The sequence below is a fragment of the Mus caroli genome, unplaced genomic scaffold (assembly GCF_978045245.1).
Source record: "Mus caroli unplaced genomic scaffold, Mus_caroli_1 scaffold_3, whole genome shotgun sequence".
Taxonomy (NCBI): domain Eukaryota; kingdom Metazoa; phylum Chordata; class Mammalia; order Rodentia; family Muridae; genus Mus; species Mus caroli.
Genome location: NW_028227258.1, coordinates 26,899,914 through 26,925,136, shown reverse-complemented (window position 1 = coordinate 26,925,136; position 25,223 = coordinate 26,899,914). Strand labels below are relative to the sequence as shown.

The following is a 25,223-nucleotide window of genomic DNA, read 5'->3' as shown; positions in this document are numbered from 1 at the left end:
CACAGCTCTCTTTAGTAAACATCTCTTTTGAGACTACCTGCTACTGTTCTGTGATACTTATCTGTTACACTAACAATAACACTGGCCCAAACTGCAGGCTGACTTGGTAACAACTTAACTTTTTTCCCCCTGTCCTTTTATTGTTTTCTTTCATTAGATATTTTCTTTACATTTCAAGTGTTATCCCCTTTCCAGGTCTCCCTTCCGGAAACCCCCTATCCCACCCTGCCTCCCTGCGTCTAGGTGGGTGCTCACCCACTCACCCACCCACTCCTGCCTGCCGGACATCGAATCCCCACAAGACCAACGGCCACTCCTCCCACTAATGTCCAAAAAGGCCATCCTCTGCCACATATGCAGCTGGAGCCATGGGTCCCTCCATGTATATTCTTTAGTTGGTGGTCCAGTCCCTGTGAGCTCTGGGGGTTCTGGCCCGTTGACACTGTTGCTTCCCCCATGGGTCTGCAACTCCCCTCAGCTCCTTCAGTCCCTTCTCCAACTCCTCCATCAGGGACCCCGTGCTCAGTCCAATGTTTGGCATCCGCCTCTGTATTTGTCCGTCTCTGGTAGATCTCTGTATTTCATGCATCCAGTGCTTGTTGAATACAGTGCTCTCAGTGCTTGGGGACGTAACAGCTACACAGGGAGCTTACATGCTGAGGGAGTAGGGAGTATGCCTTAGATCCTGTATCCTTCACCTGTGGAGGGCTTGCCATTTCCACCGGAAATACAAACAAATGAATGCAGCGCCCATTGCCAGTTGTGAACCTGTTCTTCCGAGTTCTTCTTCCAAATTTACAGAACTTGGATCGACCATACACCCGGTTGAAAATATAGGTCTGGCAGTTCTCAAATGTCTAGCAGCTGTGAGTGGCAAAGTCCACCTTAAGAAGCACATCTGCATGTGTTTTGTGAAATGAAACCATGGGGAAAGCACAAACCAAAAAGCCCCAAAAAGCCCCAAAGAACCAAAAACCAAAAACCAAAAAAACAAACGAGAGAGAGAGAGAGAGAGAGAGAGAGAGAGAGAGAGAGAGAGAGAGAGAGAGAGAGAGAGAGAGAGAGAGAGAGAGAGAGACTCCCCTGAAGGGGAAATTGCTCATAAGGAAGTAGTTTTTCTACTTCTTACTGGAAGTGGTGCCTGAATTGGAACAGCTATCATGGGACCACAATTTCAAAGCTACAAGCTGGAGGGTTTGTAGAAGAAAAGCTACAAAGAGCTACATAGATCCTGGATTACAACAATGGGGAATTTTTTGTTTTGGAAGAAAAATGAAGCCATTTTAGCTCAGTGTATCATTTAGTTTTCAACTCAGGACAGGGAAATTAGATCATCATCCATCCAAGCGATCTTCTCACAGCTTGTGCTGTAGTGATGTAGCCACAGTAAAGTCCCAATCTGTCACCTCCAAAGGCTGTACTATGCCCTGACCTTTGTGTACCTTTCAGTCTTGCCCCACACTGCTCATCAGCTTCCCAGAGGACGGATGTGCTGAGGGATGCTCAGATGCTGACGATGCCAGGATTCAGGACAAAGTGTCTGTGTGTGCTGACTTCTTACACGTTTTCTCAAATCTGCCTGCAACCTTTCAGCATCCCTGTTACAGCTCAGCGATCACTCTGCTTGGCCACCAGCACAGCATCCTGCATTTAATCTTCGCAGAGACAAGAATCCTAGGACATTTGTTTTATCAATCCAACTTAGTTTATTATCATTACAGGAAATAAGTCCTAGCATCTTCCAAACCTATCCTGACCTCCCTTATGAGACTGGGGACCCAACGCTCACACTTCAACCTAGCAACCTCTTATTCACAAGTCTTATTTTTTTTGTGTGTGTGTGGACTTTTGAATCCTTGACCATGAAACCCCTATATTTTCATCATTTTTTCCTCTGGAACTGACAGCTTTCCTGTCACTCCTTATGTATGAGAAAAATTACATGATTTTTCAACTCTTCATCTGGATCTCTTCCAATACTGGCTATAGATACTCCAGTAAGCTGCTGCCTGGATATGAATACATATACATATATGATGTATAGGCACATGTACATGTATGTGTATGTATGTATGTATACACACACATATCCCTCCTCTCTCTCTCTCTCTCTCTCTCTCTCTCTCTCTCTCTCTCTCTGGTTTCCCCACAGCATCTTTTCATCAAGAAGGAAGGACCTTTTAATTGGCATCATTACAAAAGCAGACATTATTCTACATTCTTGGGGCTTAGCCCAGTTACTGTCCTAGTGTCATTACCATTTCGGAGTATGGGTTAGAGTCGATGTGGGTCTAGGCTACTGGGCAGTGTGAAAGCTGGGAGCCATGGCTCATTGAGAGCAGATTGGGAAACCAGCTTCTGAAATTACCAATGACTCTGCCAAACATAGAAGTGGCACATGATAGGGTAAACCTCCCCTTCTTAAAGTAAAATATATCCTCGTGTCTATGAAGTATAAAGACACCAAGATACCAGGAGGAACAGAGAAACTAGGCAATCCAAATCTTGTTTCTAAAATATGAGTAAAGCTTCTAAAAAGGATTTTCATTATACTCAACTGTTAAATAAAGCAGAGACAAGAATCCTAGGACATTATACTCTGATGTGTACAATTAGCCTGACTAGATAATAGCAATTTGGTCTTACCATGTATTAAGAATAAGCCCTGCATCTTCTTTACGCTTGGTTTTATTGAATCTTCATAAAAATCATATAAGGTAAATACCACTGCCTTCACTTTCCTGATATGAAGTTGAACTTCAATGAGGTTTCATAACTTGCCTGAGATCTAGCAGTAGGAAAGACAGATCCAATTCAAGCTGATATTAAGGCACGTTATTACACCCTTAAATTCTATATCATCTTTTATTTTCCTTGTGCTTGCTTACTATTTTCAAAATTGTCATAGAATACATTTAATCTAAATATAAATAAGAACCAAAGCTCGTATATTTCTCTCTAAAGATTTTAAAACACCTTCCATACCTAGATTTAGTCTAGATTTTAAAGTCCACTTTCTGTTTTGGCACTGGGATGCAGAACACTCCTTCAGAGCTCTCAGATCTGCAAGCATATGTATGCGTCTATTTATAAACTTGAATGTCATCCAAACACCAAGGTTTGTTGAGTAAATTTCTCCTCCTTTTATCGAGGCATCTAGTGGCTCTGACACCGCGGCTGTGACTCACAAGCTCTTACTTGTGCTGCCTGAAGACACGGAGATGGGACACCTGTGCTTTCCCCTTGTGATAATGTGAATTTGCAAACATCTCACCCAAACAGCTTATCTTATGAAATTTAGGTGGTTAAAGATTTAGGGATAGGAACTGCCCTAGAACTCTTTATTGGTGTATACACTGTGGTGGAGGGTTGTAGACGCTCCTGGCACCACATCTAAGGCACACTGGAATGCTAAGAAACTTCACAAACATTTCCCATACCATCCTAACATGGGGCCTTTAGCTCTTTTCTCATCAAGACTGTTTGTTTGTTTGTTTGGTTTGGTTTTTTGGTTGTTATTGTCATTTTGTTTTGTTTTGTTTTGTTTTGTTTTGTTTTTTAAGACAGAGTTTCTCTTTGGGTAGCCCTGGCTGTTCTGAAAGTCACCCTGTAGACCAGGCTGGCCTCATACTCACAGAGATACATCTGTATCTGCCTTCCAAATGCTGAGATTAAAAGCATGCACCACCATTGCCTGGCTATCAGGGCCGTCTTTTGTGTGTAGTTGCTACTATCGTGAGTCAGTCAAGTCAAGTCCAAACTCCACATTCCAAATCAAGTTTTCCTTAGCTAAATTGAATTTTTTCCCCTCCATGATTTTGTAGGAGTTAACTATTTAGGCAAAAAACATCTTCCCCAAATCTAAAAGAGCAAGAGCAAGTGTTTGCTCACCCACCTTGAGTCGATGGTTGGGCGGGGTTGCACAAAGATGGCTTGTCTCTCTGTAGTCAGTTGGGTCAGCAGTGTCTTGTCAGTTGACTGAGGAGGGCTGCACTCACCAGTCTAAGGTCATTTCTATGTTTCACATAATGGCTGGGTGCTTTGGGCCGCTCTCTTGACGACCACAGTGTAACACTCATCATGCAGTTATGAAACAGCACTTTGTCTCCATGTTTTAGAGCCACCAGGCCAACTCAGAACCAATGGTGATGCCATGAAAACAAAGCTCCCACTGACACTTGTTGAATTACAGCCTTTGCTGCTTTAGTTTTCTGAAACATGCCTTGTAACCTTTCCAGTTATAATTTATGACTCGTGACCTTGAAAACTTAAGCACCTTTAACAGAGTGTTAAAGGTTATATGGTCTTATGTTAATATAGCAAATAACTACATTATAACTGTCAGTAAAAGGAAGCCAACCTGTTTCTACATAAGTGAGTGTCCCTTACATATATATATATATATATATATATGTATATATATATGTATGTATGTATATGTATATGTATATGTATATGTATATGTATATGTATATGTATGTATGTTGGATGCTTTCTTCTGATTGGATGCGTCTATGCACTTTGAAGGCAAAATGCCACAGATATATATGACACTCTATATTTGTCACAATGCATGTGGTTTGTGATGTGAGGCAGATATTCCCAGCTATTCTTGACCTTGACCAATTGGTCAAAGTAGGTTTCTTATTGTAAGGTTACCATGTTTCCTTTCGATGTCTGAAATTACTTGTGGAGGAACTTTGAGAAGTGGAAATCTGTGCTCTCTAAATTTTACCCAGTATATTATACATTTATCGGTGGATTTTTATATGAAACCATTATTATAATGGTTGCCTACTAGTAGATTTTTCTATTTTCCTCTACTCTGTCTTTATCAATTGCAATCTACTGGAGAGTTGTTCTTATTCCCATTTATCTATATTGATAGATATATTGATGTTTGCTGCTATTCATTTTTGTTCTGTCAGTTATAATTCAATACTAGTTTTATGCATCCATTCATTTGCTCATTCATTCATTCATTTATTTAGTGTGTTCAGTTTGTTTGTTTGTGTGTATGTGTGTGAATGTGTGTGTATGTATGTGTATGTGTGTGTGTGTGTGTGTGTGTGTGTGTTTACAAGTGTCTATACAGATGTGTGAGTTTGTCCATGTGCATGGAGAGGTCAGAGGAGAAGGATACTGAGCGTCTTGCCTTGCTCTCTGCCTTACGCCTTTGAGATAGCCTTTTATTGAGCCTGGTCCTTCCCATTTTCTGCCAGACTAGCAGCCAGCTAGCCTCCTGATCGCCAGTTTATGCTGCCCAGCACCCAGCACTACTGTGCACTGCCATGCGCAGCTTTTTACATGGGCGCTTGGGATTCCCACACTGTTCTTCACTCTCGTGCCTGTACAGCAGGTGCTCTTACCCACAGAGCCATCTCAGGTCGGACGTGTCAAATTTGTGAGCCATATTTTTATTTGGGAACATAATCTGTAAATTCAGAAACATCCAATAGCTCAGAAGATCCTGATAATTGGAAGATATTAAAAAGTCTAATTACACTTATCAGCATTACAAGGTGCATTTATTTGAGCTGAAGCACTATCAAATTTTCTGTCCTTTCGTCTTTGTTTGGATTATTTCTTCCTTTTTACAAGTAAAAAAAAAACTTACCAAATTATTTCTGTTCATAATTTTAATATTTTCCAAAATGTGACATTGTAAAATCAAGTAAAAAATATAATTTTTTTCATGTTGAAGAAAAGCATCAAGCCAAGCATAGTGGTTCCTGACTGTGATCCCAACAACCAGGAGATGAGGCAGGGGGATTGTAATGATTTCCAGGCCAGCCTGGGCTAGACAGAGTGAGATACAATCTCATAAAATGAAATAAAACAACATAAATTAGAATTGCTCCATCAAAAGCTTCTTCCCACAAGCCAAATGTATGAAAGTTCAATTACAAAAATATAAAAATATTTTATACGACATGTGCTACTATTAATTTTTAATTTCATAATAGGTTTTAGTAAGGATAAATCCCCATGTCTTCTTGTTTATAATCTATTTTCTATAATTGCCACTTACAAAAAAAAATCTGAAGTTAATTCTTTTCTTTTTTCCAGAGCTGAGGGCCAAACCCAAGGCCTTGCCTAGCAAGTGCTTGCTCTATGACTGAGCTAGACTCCCAGCCCTTGAAGTTAATTCTTCCAAAAGCACTGCAGTGCCACTTCACAGACCTCTTCGGAACGCAGCCCACGGCCACTGTGGGCACCTTTGCATTTCTAACTCCTTGACTTGTTGACTAAATCAAAGAACTTGATGACTGCCCTGCATACGATGATTTGATTGTTTAACAGCAATTTATCTTCAAATATCACCTGTCATATGCATGCTATTTTTATGTATGGAGAAGTCTGCATAAATTTTGTCTAGTTCTTATCAGAATAGAATATCAGCTTCACAATCTTCACACTATAATCAATTTCTTTACTATAGATTTCGTTTTAGTAAAAAACAAACAAGCATTGTTTTTCTGTGAGCTGTTGTTTTACCTACGTGTATTCATACTGTCCCTTGCATTCACAATATCATATTTTTTTGATGATTTATTTTATTTTCAATTATCTGTGTATGCCCATGAGTGTAAGTGCCCACGGAGGCCAGAAGAGTGTGTTGGGGTCCCTGAAGCTGTGGAGGTGGTTGTGAGCCACTGAACACGACTAGAACTTAAGTCATCTGCAAGAGCTGTCTGTGCTCTTGACCACTAAGCCATCCCTTCAGCCCCTGCAATATTGAACTTTTAAGTCTTGGTGACAGTAGCATCTACAATGAGATCAGATAATCAATTTTTGAATGATAAATTTCCCCCAAATTGGCTCCTGATTCTGCAATTTTGATTTAAAAATTGAACAGTTATTAAAATAAGCTGGCATTTAATTTGCTTTAACAACAGATATACCCATCATTTAACTGTAAAGTCTCAATTATTGGTGTCACCTCATTAATAGCCACTGTCTCATGTTTTATAGATTCATGGAGGGTTGGAAATAAGGTTAAGTGAAATTAATGGAGCCCAACTGTTATGTGGTGTACGTGAGCAATCTTGCTGTTCCGGGTAGCTCATAAGCACACTTGAGGCAACTTTGTGTGTCTGTGTCCAATCACCAGCTTCGAACAATCTTTTGAAAACAATGACTAATGTTTTCTTATAGCAATGTTGCTGCTTCTTCAGCAGATGTCTGTCTCCTGGTTGCTTAGTGGTCAATGAGGGCAATTTTAAGGTCCTTGTGATATATGGAGTAAATTTACTGATTTTCATATCTTCACCATTAACTTTCTTAAGAAGCAGAAAAAGTAATCCTTACATTATACAAATATGTTAAGCCTTTATTTCCAAAGGGTTTATTGCGAAATAGAATACATATAACCAAATAATAGCAAGAGTGGTGGATATACAGTATACAATTGTGGCCCAAGCGAAGCTGCCTGCCTCTTTTGCCCACACGTGTTTTATGTACATCTAATCTGTAAATCACCGCATGGCCCACCAACTCCACTGACTGACATCCTGGTGGCTGCATGTTTCTCATAGGCCATGGTGCGTGCCACTCAGCACAGACTATGGCCCAACTAGCTGCTGCACCCAGTGATGATGGGAGGTTTTGCAGCATCAGATACACCTTCCAGGGCGAGCAGAACAATGGGGCGGCTTATAGCTAGTGCTCAGGGCCGTGTGTCCTCATTGTATCAGCCAGTGCCCTGTGTGCGGCTCCAAAGTGCTAGGGAAGGAAACAGGCTGCATTTCAGTTTCCTGTGATTTTCTATTTTGTTTTCAGTACAATCTGTCCTTTTCCCATGTCCCTGGATATATTATTCCGCACTCTTCCTTAATAAGCTCCTTCACACAAGCTTAATACCTTCCCCGTTTTCTAAATGCACCTGCTATTCTCTTAATGCTAAGTGGATAAAAAAAAATCCAAACATCTCTTGTCCAACCTGTAACATATGTGTCAAAATATTACTGATGCCTTTATACCTACATAATATCTTATACTCCTTCCTTGACCTTTATCCAAAATGTTTTCACTAATGGTTTGCAGTCGTGTAAAGGCACTCTGGTGTTGTTCCAGACTCACCTTTCCTTTAAGGGGTGATTTTATTGCGACCTCCAAAGGTCAGAGATGCTCTTTCTATCTCACTATGCCCAGGGCATCTTCCTTTTTTTCCCCCTATTTTTTTTTAAATTTAGCTTTGAATAGACCTGTTTTGTTCTTTCTTTTCTTTTCTTTTCTTTTTCATTTTTTATTGGTTATTTTATTTATTTACATTTCAAATGTTATCTCCCTTCCCAGTTTCCCTTCCACAATCCCCTCCTCCCTCTCTCCTGCCTCTATGAGGGTGCTCCCCCACCCGCTCCCCCACTCCTGCATCAGCGCCCTAGTGTTCCCCATCCTGGGTCATCAAGCTTCCACAGGAAGGGGCTCCCCTCCCTTGATGCCAGATAAGGTAGTCCTCTGCTACATAAGCAGCTGGAGCCATGAGTACCCCCTGTGTACTCTTTGGTTGTTGGTTTAGTCCCTGGGAGCTTTGGGGGGTCTGGCTGGTTGATATTGTTCTTCCTATGAGGTTGCAACCCCCTTTAGTGCCTACAGTTTTTGCTCTAACTTCTCTATTGGGGTCCCCATACTCAGTCCAATGTTTGGCTGTGTACATCCGCATCTGTATTGGTCAGGTGCTGGCAGAGCTGAAGCATGCTGTTTATAACTACTCATGGGATGGGTGGAGCAATGGCTGGTGATCCCTACTAAAGTGAAAACCTGTACGGTGACAGTTTATTGCACATGATGAATCAGAAGAAAAGACGGAATTGAAACCCAATTGAATCCTTTCTTTCACCTGTCCGTACGATTAGCTTGCTGTCTAAATTTTGGACCTGCATGGATGCTAAATAAGAAAACTTTTATCCTTTTCTATAGCTCTAATGTCCACTCAAAAAGAGGATTGGATAAAGATAGAAAGTGTGTGTGAACGCACGTGCATGTGTATGTTTGTGTGTGTGTGTGTGTGCATGTTCATACTCATAAGCATGCACATGCTTTAAAGAGACGTTCCACAGAGATTAAGAGCAATAGTCACTGGCAGGAGAGACAGTGGGCTTGGAGGAATATGAAAACAATCCTTCCATCCTTGTCCTATAGGTCCTCAATTATTCTAATATTTTTATAGTATGTAATATATGTAAAATTGCAAAATGATTGTTTTAAAATAACTATTTGGCTACACAGCACTATTTGCAGATACAAAATCCTTTTTCAAGAATTTATTTGCAATGCTGCAGACGTGAAGAGAACAGAATTTAGGCTGAATACTTTTCATGTGATATTCTCTGTGGTCACTTTATAAAACCTTGTCATAGTAAAAATAATATATGTATACACACATATGGCTATTAAGAATGAAGCGGAGAACATTGAAAATATAGATATATAAATTCTTTGAATATCACGTACTTGTCATGTAAAATATTTTTTAAATATTTAAAATATTTAAAATCAGTCAATTCATAGATTTAAGATAAAAAAATCCATTGTGACTAAACTCAGGATAGCTATTAAAATGGTTAATTGTTTAAGGACCAAGGAAGTACTAGCCATAAAATCAAATGAAAGACCATCTGGAAAGCAGAGAGAATGAAAATTACAAAGCAAATTCTGTGTGCTCAGTGCTACTGTGGGACCTCAGCACATGGCTATAAACCCATTTGGAGATAAATGGAGAGTTTGTATGATTACAATGAGCCTTAAGATGGATTCAGCATTTATACATCTCCTGGGAAGCGTTGTGACTCAGAAACATAAAACCAAAGTCCCAGGGGGTTATTAAAATACTATTTCCTGTTGCATTATAGAACTCAAGAAGAGAATAAACATACCGATTACTTGCATGGCCGGTTCCACGTCTGTTGTGGCCTCTTCCAACAAGGACAGTAGCTTGGCTGATATTTGATGCACAGATTCAATGTTGCTAAACAAGCCCTCCACGTCCAGCCTGTCAATCTGAAGAAGCAGAGACACTGAGCTGAGCGACAGCTGACAGGAAGAGAACTACTATGTGTATGGCGCTTCTTCCTGCTCAACAGCAAGGATTTTACCTGCCTCACCCTGCTCTGTGAAGACGCTCACCTGGGGTTTCTAAATGTAAGCATATAGCTTAAACGTGCACATTTTCATCGTGGAAATAGTGATGGTGTTACATACAGCTCTGTGTTAAACAACAACAAAAACGTTTGACTTGTGCACATAGCTGTATTTCTTGATACAAACCGGAATGGGAAGATCTAGACCTACTAGTGTTTTTATTAACTGCCCTCTATGCAAGCATGTACTACTGAACTGGGCTGGAGAGATGGCTCAGTGGTTAAGAGCACTTACTGCTCTTCCAGAAGCCCTAAGTTCAAATCCAAGCACCCACATCAGACTGCTCATAACTTCCTGTAACTCCAGCTTCAGGGGAACTGACACCTTCTTCTGTCCTCTGTAGGTACCTGAATACCTGTGTCATAACATACACATTACAGAAAAAAAAATTAACAATAGAACATCTAACTGCTTTTGCAGTAGAAATCAGACCATATCTTCTTTTCAAATAGTTATTTCAAAGCTGTTTTAAACAACAGATGTTCTAAAAGTAATAACAAGGAAATCTGCTGGGCAGTTTCTTATTCTCTTTCTTTAATATAAATATACTGATTAAGGATTTGTCATATGTTATAGTTTCATGCCTATTCTCAAAAATCAGTGTGATTTTATACTTTATTATACATTCCTCATAAAATCTTATATATTCATCTTTCACCAAATAGTTCCTGATTACCTTCTATGTCCTCAGAAATTCAACAGAAGAGAAATCCTATCATAGAGACTGATTAATAGACAGAAGGCTAGGCAGCTCTGTTCAACAATGAGCATGTTCTGAGACATGAACTCTGATTTGGTCTTAAAAATATTTTACCTTTTATAATCAAAGTATGTTTATTCCGGATACAGCTACATGTGAGATCAGCTGAGATTAGTATACAAAAAGAACAAGAATCAGCGCCATTTGTCTATCGGTTGTGTGTGTGTGTGTGTGTGTGTGTGTGTGTGTGTGTGCTGTAAGTGATGGATGGGTAGACAGGTGATCAGTAAACTTGTTTTGGAGGAGTTCCAACAGTAATGAGCAGAGTTGTTGAGAGAGAGAGAGAGAGAGAGCAAGCTCAGCATGGTGGGAGCTAGTAACAATGGACATAGGCAGGAGTGAGACCTGGGGCTCAGAAGACGGCTGAGAGGGTAAAGTGCTTGATCTGAAAGCATGAAGACTCATGCTTGCATCAGTCCTCTTAAATAGCAAGGTGTGGTGATGTATGCTTGCGATTCCAGCACCAATGTGGCAGAGACAGGGGAATCTCTGGGCTCACTGACCAGCCAGTGTAACCTGATAGGATCCACGAGGTTCAGACTGTACTACCGCAGTGGTTTTCAGCCTTCCTAATGCTGCAACCCTTTAATAGTTTCTCATGTTGTGCTGACCCCCAACCATAAAATTATTATCATTGCTACCTCATAAATGCTATTTTGCTACTGTTATGAATTTTAACATAAATATATGTATTTTTCCTTTGGTCTTACGTGACCCCTGTGAAATGGCCATTTGATCCCCAAAAGGGGTCTTAACCAACTGGTTAAGAACAGCTGTAATATAGAGTTTGTCTCCAAAAAGAAGTAAAGAGCTATCAAGGAAGACACCTACATTCCGCCTCCTACCTCTGACTTCTATTCACACCTGTACTATATGCATAGCACACATATACACACACACACACACACACACACACATGCACACACACAGGATTGGAGAAGAGGGGAGACAAATGGAGAAAGAGAGGATGGAGGGAGAGGGACAGAAGGCTGATGGGATTCTTCAGGTGCAGGATGGAGATTTTGTCATCAGCGTCTGTTGGAGCAGAGTTTATTAGTGCTGCTTTGCTCTGGAGCTCAGTCGGTCTATTTTCCATATTGTGTACGTGTGTTATTTTGCTAAGTATATTCTCTCACTGAAGTTGGAAGAATGGCTTCACACCGCACCTTTGTCAAATGACCATGACTGTGCCGGTTATTTCTTATGATACACAGCTATACTTTATATATATTTTTTTCAACCAGCCCTGGGAAATTCCTCAGTCTATGTCATGGGCACTGTCCTCAAAACACCTATAATGGAGGCTTAGGCCCGGAGTGAAGTCCACGTGCTAGAAGGAGGTCGTTGTGCCCCCTCCCATTTAACCAATTTTGGCCTTTTAACTTACCAAATTTTGCCTAAGGTTTTCTATCAGTCAAATTGGGAACAACTAATAATTTTCTTAAAAATAAATCCTAAAGCTCAACCCCAGAGTCATTTGTCATCAAATTCATACAATCACTTATTTTGATCTAAAATTAGAGACCCCTTTTCTAACTACCTTTGTTGTTGTTGTTGTTGTTTGAGTCATAATCTCTCTATATACAGCCCTGGCTATCCTGGAACTCCTTGGCTATCCTGGAACTCCTATGTAGACCAGGCTGCCTTTTAACTCACAGAGATCTGTTTGCCTCTGCCAAGTGCCAGGATGCTGGCTTCACCAACTACTTATATGTGTTTATTACAACTGAGGATGTAGTTCAGTGGCAAGGTACTTATATCAGTGTCTGTGAAGCCCTGAATTTGGTTCCTAGCACTGAGAAAAATATTGCAGAAATTATCAGCATGACCACACCAATTACTAATCCATACTGGCTTTTAGGGTCTTTAGCCCAGAGTCTCCTAGAATATACCTTCATTAAGCATTCACTTAAGAGGAAAAGATTTCTGTGGCTCTTTTGCATCGCCTCTAGGAATGTTTGGGGTTTCTGTTTCCTATAAGAAGTATATTTAATATAATATAAAATGTGTGGAAGAGCATAACAGCTATTGGCTCTTTTGTTAGTTAACATATATGATATCATTATTTAATAATTATTATCAACTGGTCAAAATTATATTGACCTATTATACTAGTTATCTTAAAGATTTACCTACTATGTCAGGTAGAAATAACATGTGACTTATTTTAAATGTACTGGTTGCTATTTATTTGAAAGATATCTTTGGGGGTATGACATTTTAATTTCCTCATGTTCCTGTTTATGGGGTAGTGTTTAGATGTGATTCATACACTGCCTGTATTATTTTATTGTGCTGTGCAATCTTGACTTTGTCAGTTTGAAGTGCTTTAATTCCTTTCTTTTATTTGCCTCTCCATCTTCCCTGTAAAGTATGACCCATCTTGAGGACATACAGAGTAAAGCAAGGTGCCATGCATGAAGTCATACATGGAAATTAAGATAGACCTAGCACTGGGACTTTGTGGTTCTCCATCCTCATGAAGGTCAGCAAATGGCACTCTCAAGTATGTGCTATTTCTGAACTCCTTCAGTTTCTGCTGACTTTCCCCCCAAGTTGTCACTTCTACCTTTACCTGCCAAGGTCACTATCCTGTATATCTAATTTAGATAATAAAATCCGTTAGCAAGAATCGAATACTACATTCTATCTATAATCTTAGCTCAGTGCAACAAATTCTGAACAACAGAAACTCAGTTTTTAATTCCATTTCTTCCTGAAGGACAGAAAGGATTAAAACATCAATTGGCCCGGTTTCAATCCTATCACCACGGGCCCTTGGGGATTCTGTGAATCATAAAATGAATTCACATCCAGGCACGGCTGTGCCAAGGAACAAACAAACATCTGGTCCAAATCGGCTTTTAAAAGTGATAGATGGTTTTATGATTACTGTTATAAATTCATGGAAACATCCACATATATTTATTAATCATTTACTCAAAACAGGCAATGCTTTAAGAGCTTAAAATCAAATTTCACATTAAATGGATTAAAATTTACTTTTGAAAAAAGTTTAAGCAAACACTATTTTAAGAAAAATCAATAAGTAGTAATTCAGAGCTACAAAACATAGAAATTAAAGGTCACGGTTTACAGCGACAATTTAATGTGTTGTTTTTTGCAGAAGTGTTCATGCTGGGACACATATCAAATAGAATGTTCCCATGACATCCAAATCATTACTAGGTCACAAACCAGGTAGTGTGAAAACTCTCTTTGCTATTTTTAAAATTTTTTTATTAGATATTTCCTTTATTTACATTTCAAATGTCATTCCCTTTCCTGCTCTCCATCCGAAGATCCCCTTCCCTTATCCCCTTCCCTGTTCACCAACCAACCCCCTCCTGCTTCCTGGCTCTTGCATTCCTCTACACTGGGGCATAGAACCTTCATAGGACAAAGGGCCTCTACTCCCATTGATGACCGACTAGTCCATAAAATAACATAAGACCTCTGCTGCATATAATCTACAGATTCAATGAAATCCCCATCAAAATTCCAACTCAATTCCTCACAGAGTTAGAAAGAACAATTTCCAAATTCATCTGGAATAAAAAAAAAACCTGGGATAGCAAAAACTATACTCAACAATAAAAGAACTTCTGGGGGAATCACTATCCCTGACCTCCAGCTGTACTACAGAACAATTGTGATAAAAGCTGCATGGTATTGGTACAACAACAGACAGGTAGATTAATGGAATACAATTGAAGACCCAGAAATGAACCCACACACTTATAGCCACTTGATCTTTGACAAAAGAGCTAAAACCATCCAGTGGAAAAAAAAGACAGCATTTTCAACAAATGGTGCTGGTTCAACTGGCAGTCACCATGTAGAAGAATTCAAATCGACCCATTCATATCTCCTTGAAGAAGCTCAAGTCCAAGTGGATCAAAGACCTCCACATAAAACCAGATACACTGAAACTTATAGAGGAGAAAGTGGGGGAAAGCCTCAAAGATATGGGCACAGGGGAAAATTTCCTGAACAGAACAGCAATGGCTTGTGCTATAAGATCAAGAATCAACAAATGGGATCTCATAAAGTTGCAAGGCTTCTTTCTGTAAAGCAAATGACACTGTCAATAAGACATAAAGGCCACCAACAGATTGGGAAAAGATCTTTACCAATTCTAAATCCGATAGAGGGCTCATATCCAATATGTACAAAGAACTCAAGAAGTTAGACTCCAGAGAACCAAATAACCCTTTTTAAAAATGGGGTACAGAGCTAAACAAAGAACTTTCAACTGAGGAATACCAAATGGCTGAGAAGCACCTAAAAATATGTTCAGCATCCTTAATCATCAGGGAAATAAATGCAAATCAAAACAATCCTTAGATTTTACCTCACACCAGTCAGAATGGCTAAGACCAAAACCTCAGGTGACAGCAGATGTTGGCAAGGTTGTGGAGAAAGAGGAACACTCCTCCATTGCTGGTGGGATTGTAAGTTAGCACAACCACTCTGGAAATCAGTTTGGCAGTTCCTCAGAAGATTAGACATAGTAATACCAGAGGACCCAGCAATACCACTCCTGAGCATATACCCAGAAGATGTTCCAATATATAATAAAGACATATGCTCCACTATGTTCATAACAGCCTTATTTATAATAGCCATAAGCTGGAAAGAAACCAGATATCCCTCAACAGAGGAATGGATACAGAAAATATGGTACATTTTCACAATGGAGTACTAGTCAGCTATTAAAAACAATGAATTTATGAAATTCTTAGGCAAATGGATGGATCTGAAGGATATCATCCTAAGTGAGGTACCCCAATCACAAAAGAACACACATGATATGCAGTCACTGATAAGTGGATATTAGCCCAGAAGCTCAGAATACCCAAGATACAATTCACAAACCACATGAAATCTATTTGCTATTTTTGTTTGTTTGTTTGTTTAAGGGTACTTTGGCTACCCATGGTATCTTATCTTTTCATTAAAATTTTGACACTGTTTTTTCTACTTTTGAGAAAAATATCTCTGGAGTTTTGATAAATATTGCTTTGTGCTGCATAGACGTTTTAAGGACATTTTTCAATCTCAGGAATATTTACTGTCTTTCAAAAGAAAGATAAATAGATAAATATATCTCTGCCATCTTTAGATTCTTATTAATATTTTAGAGTTTTCAGTGATTTTTAAATATACTATAACATTTTAGTAAGCCAACCAGTGTAGTGCTGACATAAAGCTAGATGTATCACCCAAGAAGCAAAATATGAAGCCCAGAAACAGACCTCACGTTTATGGGCAATTGATTTCAAGAAGCAGTGGATCTCCTCATTAATGTGCTAAGAAAACTAAGTAATCACTCTGCAAAAATCAACTTAAAATAGACCAAGGGCTCAAAGGTAGAACTTTAGTTAAAAATGGACAAAAGAGTAGACACTTCTCCAGAGGAAAAAGACTAATATCCAAAAGGTGTTTGTAAAAATGCTCAACCCAGTGATAAATCAGTTCATATCTGTTAAGACAGTCGTAGGGTAAGGAGATAAAGATGCAAGTATTGATGAAGATGTAGAGGGCAGGAAGCCCCATCCACTGGTGGTAGGAATGCAAATTAATTTATCCAGTATAGAGAAGGGTGAGCAGTGGCACGGAGGTCATATGATCCAGGCCTCACTTCTAAATTATAGCCAAAAGAACTGAAAACAGATTGCCAAACAGATACAATGCCATGTTCCCTGTATCATTCACAATAATCAAGAAATACGCATCCAATAGACATTTCTATCTGGTGGATAAATGGCTAAATTTGCCTGCTGGTATACCTCTCATCCTTTAAGACATTATGAAATCTGTCATTTGTGACAATGTGGATGAACTTTGTATTATGATAATTGAAATAAATCTGCTGTAGCACAGGAGCCACACGGTTTGGCTGGAAAGTAGAACAATGTCAAATTTGCAGAATACAGGGTACGATTATTCCAGTGACTGGGGCTGCTTAGCTTTTGAAAGTTTCTTGTCAAGGTCATAAAGTTTTCCATAGAAGGAACAAGTTGAAGTGATCCACTGATTATCATATATATTATGATATATACCTGAAAACTGCTGAGAGAGTACATTTTCAGTGTCCTTATTGAATACAAAGATAAAATGTTGAAGTAATATAGCCATTTCACAATGTAAGCACATATAAAGATAGCATGTTTCTAGCCATAAATATAGGTATTGTCTTGGTTTTCAATTAAAAGGTAAAAAAAAATTTAAAACATTAAATTTGTACCTCTCTGTGTATGATAAATGTCTAAATATAAAGTTCTCAGTAGATGAAAATAGATTTATGAAATTGTATTAACTCAAAGACTATAGTAACCAATAAAGAATTACTTTGTACCACACAGGAACCTGGCAATTCTTTTCTTAATTTTTCTGCTTTTTTTTTTTATCATGGTTCAAGCTTTTGCATTTACTTAAAAATGCTTTGTCCTCATAGACAGGTGCCCATTGAAATGTTTGCAGCCTCTCTGTCCTTTCTTTTGTATTTGAGAGGAGTGAGAAGAACTCTAGATCCTTCACTCTATCTGGTCCTGCTGGAGTTCTCTGGTCACCCTCCTCTTTTTGCTGTGGTAGGGATGTTACCTAGCTGACCAATCAATCGGGTTATCACTAGATGTATGTGCTATAATCTGGACATTTACAATTCCCCCCTGCCCAATTCATATGTTCAAATCTTACTTACAAAGTAAATAGAATAGGAGATGAGGTCTATGGTGGGATGAATGAGTAATGTCCTCTAGAGACTCAGGGATTGGAAAGCTTGGTTCCCTATTGGTGGTGCTGTTGGAGGAGGCTTGGGGGCCTTAGAAGGCAGAGCTCTGCTGGAGGAAACTTATTACTAGGGGCAGCTGTTTGGGGGTACTTAGAACCTCACCTCATGTCTAGTTCTCTCTGCTGTCTGTTTATGGGTTGAAGATGTAATATCTTAGCTTCGTACTCTGGCATGCCTCCCCTGCTATTATGGATTCTCCCTCTGGAACCATAAGATAAATTCATTCTTCATAAATCATTTTCAATCATGATATTTTAGTTAGTTTTTGAAATTTCAACATGATAAACTATGGCATAAGAATGCATTTTTTGTTTTTCTTTTTGTTTTATTTTTTTTAATTTTTAATATTTTTTATTACGTATTTTCCTCAATTACATTTCCAATGCTATCACAAAAGTCCCCCATACCCCCCCACACACACTTCCCTACCCACCCATTCCCATTCTTTTGGCCCTGGCATTCCCCTGTATTGGGGCATATAAAGTTTGCAAGTCCAATGGGCCTCTCTTTCCAGTGATGGCCGACTAGGCCTTCTTTCGATACATATGCAGCTAGAGCTCCGGGGTACTGGTTAGTTCATCATGTTGTTCCCCTAGGGTTGCATATCCCTTTAACTCCTTGGGTACTTTCTCTAGCTTCTCCATTGGGAGCCCTGTGATCCATCCAATAGCTGACTGTGAGCATCCACTTCTGTGTTTGCTAGGCCCCGGCATAGTCTCACAAGAGACAGCTATATCTGGGTCCTTTCAGCAAAATCTTGCTAGTGTATGCAATGATGTCAGCGTTTGGAAGCTGATTATGGGATGGATCCCTGGATATGGCAGTCTCTAGATGGTCCATCCTTTCATCACAGCTCCAAACTTTGTCTGTGTAACTTATTTTTTGTTGAGAATTTTATGCTATATATTGATCGCTTTCCCCTCTCCTGACTCCTCCCAGAGCCTCCCACACTTCTATATTCACCCAACTCCATGATCATGGTGTTTTATCATAGCAATAAAAAGTGGCTGTACCAGGCCTTTTGGCATTGCTCAGTCACTGGGGTGGTGCTCCCATGGATGGTATTAACTTTGTAAAAAGAGACCTCAGAGGAGCTCCTTATTTTATTTTGTCATGTAGAGTTATAGATACAAGGCAGGTGTCTAGGAAAGGTTCAACCATCACCAGAGGTTGAATCTACTGGAACTTCAATTCTGGACTTAGAAACTTGTAGACTGTGAGAAATATTGTTTTCTTATTTAAGCCACTGTTTATGGTATTTTACTAACATAAATGGATACTATGGAACTGTGAAGTTGAAACATCTAGTTTCTTTGGAAAGTCAGTTATGTCAAATGAGGTTTTACTGGGCACACAGGTGAAAGGGTGTTTTGCTGAAGCAGACATGTGAAAGAATATTTTCACGAAGCAGACACAGGTTAAAGGATGCTTTGCTATATATATAACAAACATGTGAAAAGATCCGTGATGAAGGAGTATAAATATGACCCCACAGACAGTAGGGAACGAGCACCGAGCATTGGCTTGGTTTGCTCTGCCTCACTGTTCTTCGCTAACAACATGCTTGTATTGTTCACCTTACATAGTTTTGTTGAGCTCAGCTCATGGTAACACTGCCATTGAGAGAAACTCACCCAAGAACTGCTCATGAGATTCCTGTGGCAGTGTGACACTCTTGCAGCCTCTCCTCAGGTGAGACAAATGGTTCCTTCAGGATTGAACTACAGCTGTTGCTTTGTGCCTGCTGCCTGCCTGCTGAGAGGACTGGACTGAAGCTGCTAGTTCGCATGTGGTGTCCAGCTTCTGATTCATATTTGGTGTTTGGAATGGGACTGAACTGCTGGCAAAGATCAGGCTTGCCCTCAAAGAACAGGTCCACATCCCCCATATCCTAAAAAATTTTCTCTTTCCATTATCTCTGCTGAGTGGTGGTCAAAAGGAGAGGTTGAACCTTGCTAAAAGTAGGTTGCAAAAAAATTTATGCCTTGTAGGCATAAATTGTCTGTTTTCTGTTTGTTTGTTTTGTTCTTTTGTTGTTGTTGTTTTGTTTCCCCCAGTTATCTTTGTGTAGAGCATTGCTGTGAAAGAGGCTATATACAGAGGAAAGCTATACCTGACAAGATCATGTTAGTCCATGGATCTATTCTTGCCAAAGGAAGACATCCTTCCCATATAAACCAACTGGATGAGTTTACTTAATCTAGTTTGGATTTTTTTAAAATCACCTAACCAAATAGGACCAATATAATTTTAATTCCCAGCCAAACTATGTCCCCCAAGGAAGATTGGGTGCTTGTTTGTTAGACTTTTTTTTCTCACATACCTTTAGCAGTCTTTCAAAAATTATTTTAATTGTATAACTTACAGAATGATGTAATCATTTAATACATGCATATAGTGTGTATAGGTTAAATTGGGTTTAAAACTTAAAAGGAATTCTGATTAACAGGTAAGGACCTCCTCACACGTTGGAGCACAATATGATACTGCACACATTCATGGGATATGTATGAGTCAAACCAGGGAATTATACTGCCATCTCCTTATTCCTTGTGTTTGGAGAGTTCAGGCTACTCTCTTATGGGTACTTATAAAATACATAATATATATTACTGTGAACTCAGCTCCCTTCCCACTGCTGTTCCTCTGGAACTAGAATGAACTAGTTCTGATTGCTTATGGCTACCCATTGTCCTATAAACCTTGCCTGAGCAAGAACACGCAGAATTGGTTCTTCTGTGTCTGACTTATTTCTTTCAACATTACTTCCCCACTCCTGTACACTTTCCTGAAAAATAAGAGAATGACTTTATGTTTTTATTGCTGGATAAAGCCTCTGGGTATGTATAAACTACCATTTCCTACTTGGGGTGATTTAAGTGGGAATGTCCCACATAGATTTATATGTTTGATCCAGAATATACTCCTCTATGTTTCTTCTTATCACATCTTTGGTCATAGCAATGCGAAAAGTTAACTTATACACTGTTGGTCTGTGAAGGCTGATTATAAATCTAAGCTATTGCATGAAGTAGAGCAATGGAGGTAGCCATGCAAATGTTGCTGAGATCATGTTCTTTGAATATATGCCCAGAAGAAAGATTATGGATCAGGTGGTAGCTGTAGCTTAGTTTCTTGAGGAACACATTGTTGTTCTTATGATGCCTGCTGTAACTCACACTTATACCAAGAGGGTGTGGAACTCCTCTTTTTCCCCCACTTGACTTTGATTTTATTTTCCATAATAGCCTTCTAACTGGGGTGAGGTCATGTCTCGTTATATTTTCTTACTTAAATTTCTGTCCTCATTGATGAGATTGGACATTTTTCATAAAATTGTTGGCTAACTGAATTTCTTTTGAGAAATAGTTATCCATACCTTACCCAATTTTAATTGAATTATATTTTTATTGTTGAGTTTTTAAAGCTCCTCACATACTCTGCATCTCAGCCTTTTGTCAGATTGGTATGTTACGGTGATATTCCATGTTTTGTAGGTTTGTCTTAACTCCCTTGGTTGTTTCCTTTGCTTGTCTGTGAGTTTGATTGTAACATTCTCTTGATTAGATTATATTGAAGCCCTTATACAGATACATATTTATTATATTTATACATAAGACACTATGTATTATATTTATATTGAAGCTCATTGCATATATTATAAATGTTATAGGTTATATTTATTAATTTTCTTGCCTTTCTGTCAAAATGGATTTCTCTTAATGTATTTGCCTTTCTTAGTTATTCTAATGCCCCACTGTGTCTAATATAGTGCTGTGTGTGCATACAATTATTTAATAAAAATTTGGTCTTTTAAATTAAGTTGAATTTCTACAATTGAAATTTACTTTTAAGGAAGCCCATTCATATTCTTTTATCATCCCACTGGTCTCTGAGTAACAAAAAGGCAAATATCAAAAGTAGTTAAGAAAAAATATCTAATTTGATTCTTCAAGTGATCATGTTGTGACTCTTTCATAATGTCCTACTTAGATCTAGTTACAAAGGCAACCGTGGCGCTTAGCTTGGTTGTTTGTATTATATGGGAAATCTACAGACAGAACCAAGCCTCCGCCTTAGTTTACACTTGGCAAGCGTCTATTTGTTCCTTTCTGTTTAATAGCAAACACTTGAAATGGGTGACTCAGTTTAAATCAAACAAGTCATAAGAAAGAATAGCTAAGCACTCTCAGGTGTCATTCGGAGTTAGACTGGTAACACTAAAACTGAAGACTGGGAAAGAAATCTAGAAACAGACTCCCAAAATAATATGTTATTCGCATCGAAGCTGTTCATATGCCTTGCAGAAAATTTAAGGATGCTTAGATAAAAGAAAGAAAATAAGATCATCCATCATTGACCAAAGAGTAAACACTGATAGTTTTAGGTACATTCTTCAGAACTCTGTGTGGGGTGGGTGGTTGCATACGTACATCTGTTCAATGGAAGTGAACAATAAGAAATCTCCTACCATCGGTCCCTCCCTCGCACTTGTCAACAGGAGGATTGTGTGCAAACACTGGGCTTCTGTGTCAAGTTACTGCATCTACTACCATAAGTGGATCTCGGGCCTCAAGCCTTGGTCATATCCATGGTTATCACTCAACGATACAGTTCATAAGTGTAATGATGTAGTTTGGGTTATTAATATCTGCAGGGATTCTACTGAGTTCTGGGAGGGCTGGAGAAATGCCTTAGCAGTTAAGAGCTCTTGCTCGTGAGAACTGGTGTTCAGATCCCAGCACACACACATGATGATCTTACTGTCCCCCAAAGGCCTGTAACTCCAGCTCTAATGAGCACAGGCACGGGGACCTTTTGGGCTTTCTGGCTTCAGTCTAGCTGAACAACAAATACAAAAAATATGTGATCCCGGATTAAGGGAAAGACCTTGACTCAAAGAAACAGACAGAGAACGGTAGAGAAGGGCACTACACACCCTCTTCTGGATTCTGCATGACCAAATGGGTACACATACTCACACACATATGTATATACACTTTCATACACAGGCATAAGCAAGCAAGCAAATAAATCTTTTTTAAAACCAATATTGGTCATCAATATTGGTTTTCTTAATGCTCAGTCATTACAACTCTGATCTCAAGTTTTAGTTTAGGCTTCTAATTTTAATATCAAAATAATGCCACGTCATAGACCCAGATTCGAGCACAGGATGTGTATGTAATACTAGTAGAACATGAAAGGAAGTAAATAACGTTGCTTTTGAAAGGTATGGTAATTATTTTCAATGGAATGCTTCTGGAGTCTGATTCTAAGAAAGCTCCGGTGCTTCTATTTGGAGCCATTTGGTAATAAATGTAGAGTTGAATGGAGTCAAATTTGGACTTTTTTTTTTTTGTCCTAGCCATTACTATTATAGTTCAGCTGGGTGTCATCTGACTTGGACTCACAGAGCTTGGATTCCATACCCTTCCCTAAAGAAGTTCCAAGTACTGACTTACTTAGTGAGGCCTGGATGTATGTGCATACTAGCACATTCCATTCTTAACCCAGGAACTCCCGTGGTGTTGCAGCTGAAATAGGTACAGGAACAGAGCAAGAGACATAAAATGCAGCCTTGAGAAGTAAAGCCCTGGGGACATTCTGAGCAGAAGCAACTGCCTCTTAGTTAGGAGGAAGAATCAGAGGAGGGGACTGCTTACGGAACGTGGGAACAGAGGATGCTGGCCTGAAGCCCTGGCAAGCACCATGCTTGGATGATTAATTACTACGGCATTTACTTAGACAGTTGGCTTCTAGCTTACAAAGACTTTCAGGGTAAACTAGCTATTATTTCATCAGGTTTCTCAAAACTGCCAATTTGTATGTGTGAAATGTCTTGTGGAGAAACTGGATTCCAAATGGCTAAGTCATTTGATGATCCCAGTCACTATCTTGGCTAGACAGCACGTCTTTCATCCAGCCTTGTAGCTAAGCAGTCGAGTTACCCAATGACCACCAGAAGGGCTCTGGGACAGAAGTTCAGAATTGGACAGAGTGACAGACAAAGTGCAGGAAAGAGGGAGCTCTGCAGAAAATCTCAGTGAAAGAGAAAGGATGGAGCCAAGAAAATGAAGGAAGACCAGATCAGAGACTGGTCAAGCTTGAGGAGTCCTGGGTGCAGAGGCCCTCTTCAGAATCTTTTGACTAATAACAGAAAATTAAACTACTTGTAGTGATATTCTGGAGTGCAGGGGTGTGTGGCATAAACAACTAGAAGAAAGGTGCTAAAATTTACTGATATGAAATAGGTTTCAAGGGTTTATAGCAATAAACCCTTCCCTAAAGAAGTTCCAAGTACTGACTTACTTAGTGAGGCCTGGATGTATGTGCATACTAGCACATTCCATTCTCAACCCAGGAACTCCCGTGGTGTTGCAGCTATAAGTGTTTATTGCTATAAGTGAATACTTGAAACTGGGCAATTTTTAAAGAACAGAGATATATGTATTATAGTTCTGGAGTGTAGGGAAGCTGGTGAGGATATCTATTCTGTGTCTTCCCATGCAAGGAAGTGGAAGAGAAGAAGAAAATGCATGAAAGATAGATATATAAACTATTTTTAAAATACTCCCCTTCCATAACGGCATTCATCTCACCCTGGAGAACAGAGCCTCTCGCAATGAATTATCCTTTCCAACACTGTTGCATTGAGGATTAAGCATTGAACACATGAACTTCAGGGGATGTATGTAACAGGAGACGGGAGAGGTGTTCAAGGGAACCAGGAAATTAGTTCTGAGCATGTTGAATTTGAGATGCCTAGTAGTCACCAAGCAGCAATTTAAGCAAGAGGTCAGGTAAACAGAACAGGACTTTAGGTCAGTATCAGGACTGAGATTTGCCAACCATCAGAACACAGCTGGGATTTATAGCCTCAGAACGAGATCAGATAGCCCATGGATAGCTGTAGCCTAAGAAAGCCAAATCTGAGTCCTAAACTATACTAGTCTTTAGAAGTGAGGTCAATCAATAAAGGGAAAGATAACAGGCAGCTGCAGAGGTAGGGTGGCAGCAGGCTGTGGGTTCTGCTGAGTGAAGCAAGTAGGTCCAGAAAGTAAGCATTTCCACTGCTAACATCTAAAGCAATTGTTTGATGCATAACTAATTAGCATAATGAATCACGAACTGTCTCCTGTCATGATCATTTCTAATGTCATCATGAAATATGTTGAAAGTTGCTGTTTGTGGGTCTATGTGTTTAAGAGTCATCTCCTTGATCTCTTATAGACAGAACAGGGTCATGGCACACATTCACATGATATCCATACAGAGTTCAATTGAAGGCATTGGGCACAGTATAGTCTTGACCATGTAGTTTGTATATTCAACTAAAGAGTCACATTCTCCATGAAATATTGCCCAGTCAGTCGGGCTGGAAGGGATCTGTCCCTTCTCTGAACTCCAATGTGCCTATCACTCATTGTCCTGCTTTATAGCTTCTCATAACTGAAAGAAAACTATCATCTCTAACTACTACTCCTAAGGGATATTTTTCATACTAGGAACTGAATTTTATAT

General features: G+C 39.3%; 1 protein-coding gene across 2 annotated transcripts in view; it reads right to left on the bottom strand.

The window, feature by feature from the left end:
* Window positions 1-25,223, bottom strand: part of Arhgef38 (Rho guanine nucleotide exchange factor 38) — a 113,407-nt gene that overhangs the window by 46,411 nt on the left and 41,773 nt on the right. For both annotated transcript variants that reach the window (XM_021159127.3, XM_085835511.1), the window contains exon 3: window positions 9,879-10,002. In XM_021159127.3, the coding sequence (XP_021014786.1) occupies window positions 9,879-10,002 (124 nt within the window). The remainder of the gene's footprint in view (window positions 1-9,878; window positions 10,003-25,223) is intronic.